The sequence below is a fragment of the Pseudoliparis swirei genome, chromosome 4 (assembly GCF_029220125.1).
Source record: "Pseudoliparis swirei isolate HS2019 ecotype Mariana Trench chromosome 4, NWPU_hadal_v1, whole genome shotgun sequence".
Classification (NCBI taxonomy): domain Eukaryota; kingdom Metazoa; phylum Chordata; class Actinopteri; order Perciformes; family Liparidae; genus Pseudoliparis; species Pseudoliparis swirei.
The window spans coordinates 19,756,345-19,764,531 of record NC_079391.1 but is presented as its reverse complement, the minus strand read 5'-3'; the positions used below and the strand labels follow the sequence as shown (position 1 = coordinate 19,764,531).

The 8,187-nt window shown below is 43.7% G+C and overlaps 1 protein-coding gene across 1 annotated transcript; it reads left to right on the top strand.

Moving 5' to 3' along the window:
• Positions 1-3,951, top strand: LOC130192542 (putative gonadotropin-releasing hormone II receptor). Its single transcript, XM_056412602.1, has 3 exons — positions 1-1,007; positions 1,962-2,166; positions 2,315-3,951. The coding sequence occupies exons 1-3, from the start codon at positions 459-461 to the stop codon at positions 2,770-2,772; spliced, it is 1,212 nt and encodes a 403-aa protein (XP_056268577.1). The 5' UTR covers positions 1-458; the 3' UTR covers positions 2,773-3,951.
• The last annotated feature ends 4,236 nt before the right edge of the window (positions 3,952-8,187 follow it).

The following is an 8,187-nucleotide window of genomic DNA, read 5'->3' as shown; positions in this document are numbered from 1 at the left end:
TGCAATTTTTACTATCACAGATGGTTGTATCACGAATACCAAACAACTATAGATGTTTTATCTTGTCCAATAAGAGAATATTGTGCTAAAATGTGAGTAACTTGCTTGTCAGGTGTTGCTATTGGTCTAAATCCACTAGTCTGGAGAAACCCATGTGCACACAGGGCAACCTTAGCATCTTCCATGTGAGTGAGCAACAAAGAGAGAAAGAGAGCGAGAAAGAGGGAGACAGAGAGAGAGAAAGAGAAAGAGAGAGAAAGAGAGAAAGAGAGAGAGATGCACCCTACCCACTCTATTGCTGACAGAACTATTCTCTCAGCCTCCTTATGCAAATCCATGCAGATGAATATGTTGCACCAACTTCTCGCACACGGCTCATGTCGATGTCTCCCTCCCCAGCCGGCACCGGCCTCATGTATCTGTGCGACAGACTCTGACTCCCTGGCGAGGGTCAGAAAATGAACGCCTCCTGTGATCCTGCAGTCGTGGCGTATCAGCAGAGCTCCGGGTGTAACCTGGACGGCAGCTGTGACTGGCTGTCTCCTTCCCACTGTAACTGGACGGTGGAGGACGGCAGAGCGCCGCGGCTGCCCACCTTTTCCATAGCGGCCAAAGTTCGAGTGATCTTCACCTTCATCCTGTGTGGCATTTCCACTTTCTGCAATTTGACTGTGATGTGGGCGGCCAACAACTACAAGCGCAAATCGCACGTCCGCATGCTCATAATCCACCTCACTGCAGCCGATCTCTTGGTCACCTTCATCGTGATGCCCGTGGACGCCGTGTGGAACATCACAGTCCAGTGGCTGGCCGGCGACCTGGCCTGCCGGTTCCTGATGTTCCTTAAGCTGCAGGCCATGTACTCCTGTGCCTTTGTCACCGTGGTGATCAGTCTGGACAGACAGTCGGCCATCCTCAATCCTCTGGCCATCAGCATGGCGCGAAGAAGGAACCGGGTCATGCTGGCGGTGGCGTGGACCATGAGCGCCTTGTTCTCGATCCCTCAGGTAAGGCCAGGTGACACTGGTTGGACAAGACAGGCTGTTCGGTTGAATTAAAGACGGAAGCAACGGATTCGGAGAGAAGTGTTGGGTTAAGGGATGTTATGAACAGGAAACAGGAACACAGTGAGCAGAATACGGTCTTCAGATTATCGGTCTGCACACACTTTCTCAGTTTCACTTTCTGGTGGAAAACAAAGATCTCTCTGCACGGTTCATCATGCTCTCTACATCTCTGTGCATTTACATAAAATGTGGCAATTCGTAGAGGCTTTGATGCAATAACAACCGGCATGTTTGTATGGGTCCCAAATGTTCTCGGTGTTGGGGATTAGTGGCTCCATCATTTAGTTCCACAAGGATGGGGATCCCTAATCTTGACTGTATAAGTGCTGCACTGTAAACATTGAGACATATGGCATAACACTGTTGATCAGGTTCATGAGGGGGGAGAACAAGCTGGTGGTACGGTGCTTTCCAATCTCCAAACAGAGGACACAAACATTTTGAGGTCAATCGTTTGAATCAGAAATTCCTACAATATCAACACAAATAGATTTACATCTGAAATGATTGCAAATTAATCTGCAATTATGTTTTGATATTTAATCTATCCTTTTGTAAATTAAAATGTCAAGCAAAAATACACAAACATTCGATCTTGCTTCAAGGATTGTTTTAATATATTAGTCACATGAATATCTTTTGCTTTTGGACTCTTGGTTGGGGGTTCGGGGGGTGGGAAGCAATATTATAATAACCTCCTACATATTAATTGTCATCAAACACTGGCATTTGATCTATATGAATGCAATTCCTCTGCTGGGCATTTTGGTCAAATCAACATAATTCTTTAATCTTTCCATCCCACCTGGCAAACAAACAAGGCGAAGGAAATCCCGCATGCCAACTGCCGCCAGCAAAATGCTATCTTTATATTTTTCCACTTTAATTCCACAGATGTTCATTTTCCATAATGTGACCATCACATACCCAGCCAACTTTACTCAGTGCACCACGAGGGGCAGCTTCGTGATGCACTGGCAGGAAACGGCGTACAACATGTTCACCTTCTCCTGCCTCTTCCTGCTGCCGCTGGTCATGATGATCATCTGCTACACCAGGATCTTCATGCAGATCTCCAAACGGATGACAACCAGGAACTGTGAGTTCCCGGCTAAGCCCTTGGGGACCCTGAGTGGGTCAGAAAAAGACCCGCATTTGATGCATTTTAGTATGTTGATTGCTCAATATGCCATCCGTCCATGAACACCGTCTATCTCAATCTCTCTCTCTCTCTCTCTTTCCTCCAGCATCCTCCAACGAGCCACATCTCCGATGCTCCAAGAACAACATCCCCAAAGCCAGGATGAGAACTCTGAAAATGAGCATCGTCATAGTGATCAGCTTCATAGTCTGCTGGACTCCGTACTACCTGTTGGGTTTGTGGTACTGGTTCTTTCCGGACGACCTGGAGGGGAAAGTCTCCCACTCCCTCACCCACATCCTGTTCATCTTTGGGCTTTTCAACGCCTGCCTGGACCCCATCATCTACGGCCTGTTCACCATACGCTTCCGCAAGGGGCTGAGGAGCTGCAACCGCAAATCCTCTGCGATGTCTGACTGGGAGATGAAATGCACGGCCGCTGCTTTGCCCTCCAAAAGAGGGATGAGAACCGTAGCTCTGGACGGGCTGAGTCCAAATCCAGCTCTGTCCAGCCGAGTGGCAGGAAGACAAATGTGTTATTTCAGTGCTGAGAGCACACTGTGAGTAGAACCAGGAACTTGACACTGCTAATGCAACTGTTTCACTTTTTATTTCAGGGTTAAATGTTTATTTTCATGTGCATGTGTAGAATAAGTCTGAGAATCTTAAAAGAAATGATCCGTTACCATGATGTGTCTCTGTGGGTCGTCTTACTTAGCACTTACATAAGGTCTTTAAGAACCTCTAGTAAACAGAGCTTTTTGATGCTTTGTGTTTAGCTCCTATTTTAAGACGAGTTTGCCCTTTCCAAGATGCATTTGCAAGTGGGGAAACAGCTTCAGTGTCGCGCATGCAACTTCACTGTCTCTGTGTCTATTAAGGAGCTGCAGATGGCGTTGGAGGCTACTGAGGTTGAGTGCTTTCCTTTGTAGCCAACACAAAAGATGATAATAAGTTCATCAGATGCTTTATTGAGTCCATTCCCCTGAGGAAAAACCAATGAGCACATCGGCGTTGTGTCATAGTAGGAAAAGCACAATGTTACTAATAACATTACCCAGAGCCTCATTTCATTCAAGTGTTCCACTCAGTCAATCAGTGTGACGGTGAGCATTGCAGCATGAAACAACATCGGGACATTGGAAACTGAAGCAGCAGCAGATTATTCGCTCCAAAAATGTCCTCTGTGAGAGTTTCTCATGCTACTGCTGAGCACACATGGAAAACAAGTTTCAGTTTATTAGTGTGTGTTTTTTTGTTTCATTTATGGTTTGCAACAATATAGAATTGATGATGTGGCAAAAATGCAGGACAGCTTCTGGAGGGCAGAATTGTGCATGCACTTTTTAGTCCAGATTACAGTATCAAAATACATTCTTACGGCCATGTGTTACTTTTGGACTGCATCTAAGGGATTATGTGAAACATGTTTCTGCTGTTTATTATCCAATTTATCTGGATTCACGGTTGTTCATTTCACCTGTACATCAGGACAGGTGTGTTTACGCAGTGATGCCAGTATAGGCTGCAACTCACTTATTTTTGTTGATTTAATTTTGTTGAATCATTTCACTGATTAATCTGGTGATTGTTTTCTCAATTTATTGTTATCTACATAAAATGTGAGGTGAATCGTAGCCTCAACCAACCCCGACAGCTAGGGGCTTTCCTCACTATATTACAACATTATTGGTCACGCAATGTATTTCTATGTATGTGGATTGAAGCTGTAACCATAGTTATTCTGTGCTGATTAAAAATGTCATTGTAAAACTGTGATTTCAATTCTTGGATGAGTAAATATCGATTTGTCTCAGCTGGCACTGTTGGAGCCATTTTAATTGGGTTTTGATACTTTGGACCTCCCACCACTAGGTGGCGCAAGTCCGACTTAATTGGATGTTTAGGACTCCTTAATGAGGAGAGGCATGGAGGCCAGGTGTTGCTCCTTTGTGGAAAGCAAACAGTTTTTCGACCGTGATTCATGCGATAACAGGGGACAATACGGCAAAGTATATCAGAAATGGTTTTGTGTTATATTATGATTTAAGTATGTGCACCAAAGTGGTGTCAACAGTGGTTATGATTTAGTTTGAAATAAATACATGCAAATGGACAATAAACAAACTGGACATAACAAACTGGACCCTCCTGAAAATTCAATGAAGCGCGTCGAAATTCCAGCAGATGAGCAGCCAAGTAGTGCCTCGGTGTTGAACAGGCTCCACAGGCCCTTTGTGGCTTCAACAGCTCCAACATGTCTACCTCGTAACTTTCTGTCCAATGAAGAATTCCAAACACGCCAGAGATGAATTTGCTGCGTCTATATGCGTTAGACGGAGCAACACATCAAAGCATGTGGCGCTCCATCGACACCACAAAGGAATGTCTCAGAGAGATGGCATACATTTACTTGAGATTTAAAGAGCGTTAAGCAATAAAGCATCATATATGACAATTTAGTTAGAGAGTGAACACATCAAAAGTTCTAGTCAGCACCTTCGAACATATCATAGAGGTTTCAGTCAAACTTAGTACCAACCATTGGTTTGGGCAACCTGAATATCACCTGTTGACCAGTTTCTACTTCCCCAGAAATCAGTACCAGGAAACCAACACTGGACATCTGGAATTCTTTCTGAATATTTCATTTGCCAATAGGATCACTCTGTAATGAGCTGTGATTGGCTAGATTTTCTAAAGCCTGAAAAAGTTGTATAAATATTAAAAACAAAAATTGTAGAACGCAAATAATAGTTTGATATTATTGCCAGTGAATGAGCATGTGCCACATCTTTAGAGGTTATGGGAGGCATATTGTGTTTCTCTTTTGGACAGAGCTATCGTAGCTGTGTGTACCTTCTGATCTAACTCAGTGAAAAAGCACATTTCCCAAAAATGTCAAACTTTTTATTTAATTCTATTCAGTATTTCTAATAATATTAGATAATAATAATTTACAGCAGTATAAACCAATATATGATATGATATATCTTAGACCCATCGGTGGGCTTTTGCTGTTGAGACATGTGCACAGGATGGAGTGGATGGTGAACGTGTTATCGGGAGTCTCTCAGTGGGCCAGAACATTTGATCGCTGATGTTTACTATCTCGTAACTAGACCCACGACCCCGAAGCCCCGGAGCCATCAGCACATCTGGTCTAGGGCTTGTTTTCCGTCGTGAAGACCCACTGACGTAAAGGGAGAGTATGAAGCACAACACACGGCCGTGGTCCCTCAACACAATGCTGCAAATCCGGGTTGTCACCTGTATCCGTATCACTGAAACCCGAGCTGTTTTTCAGTCTCATCCCATTTTCATCCCGGACATTTAAATAGAGCGTGTTTGATGACTGTTATCACTTACATTGTTTTGGACTTGGCCCACATTATTAGTCTCCCAGCTCTTCCTGTCTGGAGCATTCCAACTCATTCATTGCTCGCTGATCCTTCACAGGCCTGTCCGCTCCCATCACGTCTCCTCTGGCGTTGGGAGCACAATCGTCTGACGGGCACATCATCATCATCATCATCATCATCATCACACAGCCCTCCTCTCGACGTGCATCCCAGGCGTGCCGGCTCGGGTGTGTGGAGTGAACGCAGCCGCTCGAGGACCATGCGGCTCCGTGTGAATAGTGCTTTTTTCTCTCTCTCAACTATTTCAGTTGGAAATGGTGCTGTTTCATCAGCCGACTGCTCTTCACGAGATCTTTTGGTCTCTGGTGGATTCACCACAGCTCCCCCTGCAGCCTGCGTGAATATCTCGGCCAGTTGAATGCATATTTTAGAGCAAATAGGCTGTGAGTGTTTGTTGAGACTTAATCCGGTTGGTCAGTGACAGCCCCCGTTGATCTTACGCTGCGTTCACACTGAAACGGTTCATAAAGAGTCGAGAGGAGCCCGGTGTCTGAGGAAGAAGTTTTGAAGCCAGGAGTGCATCTTAAGAGTATTTATTTTAACATTAACAAGCATACAGTTCCTGGTTGTCTTAAGGACCCAGCCACGGCCACCACTTACAACGTCTCGTTGCATCTTTAACCCACAGTCCATCCTAAAGACAGGTCCACAGAGGACCCATCTAAGGTCTTACAAATAGTGTTAATACTTTAACTTTAATACTTACATTCATCATCCGTTGAGCATTAAGCTCCCATTAGATGCGTGTCCTCCTCCTCCAGCCTTTCAAAGAGACTGAGCTACGCGCCTCATTTAGATAGCAGCTGTTCACCACTTCCGATTTGCGGAGTTTAGCTTCCGGTTTAAAATAAGAGCTTCAACAGGGAAACAGCCAGATCTCCCAAGAGAAAAGTACCTCTCGAATAATCAAAACATCACATTCATACAATCAACATTACAGTTCCAAATATATTACAGTGACCATACAGACTCCTTATTCGCCTCAAGTAATATTTCAACTTTGCCCGAAAAATTCGCCTGACGCAGAGTTGCAAAAGCTAATCGGCGTTGAGACGCACCAGGATGTGTAACACAGTACAGTGATGCCCTATAGGCTACTGTCTTACCTCTGGCGTAAGTAATTAAACCCTCTATGTCCAGTGTGCTGAAATGCATTTCGTCTCTGTGCGGTGACACTATTGAACGAGCGCCATGTTTTGCAGCAGGAGAATGCCTCATTTCTCAAGTGTGCACACCGCCCTACCACAAAGTCATATATATAGCTGGATTGTTTCTGTGCAGTTTTATATCGTGCCACGGTCATAGGATAAATATAATTTTTGAATTACCTTTACTATTTTTTATTCAGAAGAAGGTCCCAACAAAGATCTTTCTTGATTCGTGCCACCAAAAGCAGCCTGCTTCCCCTCCCCGTTGACGACTTTGGACTCCATGTGCAGTTAAACTACTTTACCCAGAGCAGACTAATGCATTGTTTTCCTGCCAAACAATTGGTGCCGATAAAGTGCAGAGATAGCAACAATTTGTGAAGGGCAAGTCTCAGCAGAGTTCTCATTTTACGGACACAGGAGCAGCAATCATTGGTAACTGGATTTGGCCATGACAAAGTGGAATCTATCGTGACCTTTTCACACATGTCAACACTATTAGGAACTGCACTTTGAGGTTCTGCTGCATAGTAAACCTGTGAAATACAGTTCCAATTAATCATCATTTGACCTTGGACATGATAAACAGTTGCTAAAGGATGTGCGTGGGGATTTTTCATTTTTTCTTTGTCAACTAATTCCATGAAAAGATCCTTCAGGGTTGTGTGGAAACTCAAAGCCTTGTACATCCTATTCCTCCGATGCCAGGGGTTTTCTAAGTCTGTCGGCACGCACTCCGACCTCGGAGAGAAACTATAATAAATGTTTTACACAGGCCTGCTTCTTGTCATGCTGTTAACCCCTCTCTACATCTTATTGAAAAAGAAACTCAAAGCAATGTCAGTATACTAGTGAGTGTCTCCTTCTTGGTATAGTGATTTATTCAAGATTTTGAGGTTCCTAATCTTAATCTAGATTCAGTATGATCGGATAAAATGAATACAAAAATAAATGCACAAACAGAACTCAAAAGGAATTATCTTTACCATCATATTGATTTCATGTTTCTTCAGTTATTTAATTGAAACTCCTAACCCAAAGCAATTGAATGGACCAGTATAGTTCAATGCTTCATACAGTTCTTTAAAGGAGTTATTTTTAAAAGGTCAACAGCAAGACTGCATTCAGCTACGACAAAGATGGAAGTCAAGGTTCCTAAAAACATGTTTAGTGTCTGTAAAGAGGACATTATGTTGTTTGACTAGCATTAGATACATAGGAGCTCTTGTTTCAGAGCGCTGTGGATTGGCCTTTCTACTCTGGACTTGAGCGTGCATATGCTACGTCTTCCCATTGGTCGAGGAGATCTGCCTCAAATATATTATCCTCCTTTTTCTTAGTGTTGGGTGCTAGCTTAAAACATAATAGCATTCCCTGGCAGTTTCTTGCTAGCGCACTTTGTATTGTTT

What these genes read in the sequence shown, in the direction of transcription:
- LOC130192542 (XM_056412602.1), top strand. Translation starts at nt 459, where the DNA reads ATGAACGCCTCCTGTGATCCTGCAGTCGTGGCGTATCAGCAGAGCTCC. An exon ending in CCTTGTTCTCGATCCCTCAG is followed by an intron (nt 1,008 to 1,961) that starts GTAAGGCCAGGT and finishes TTAATTCCACAG; the next exon opens with ATGTTCATTTTCCATAATGT. An exon ending in ACGGATGACAACCAGGAACT is followed by an intron (nt 2,167 to 2,314) that starts GTGAGTTCCCGG and finishes TCTTTCCTCCAG; the next exon opens with CATCCTCCAACGAGCCACAT.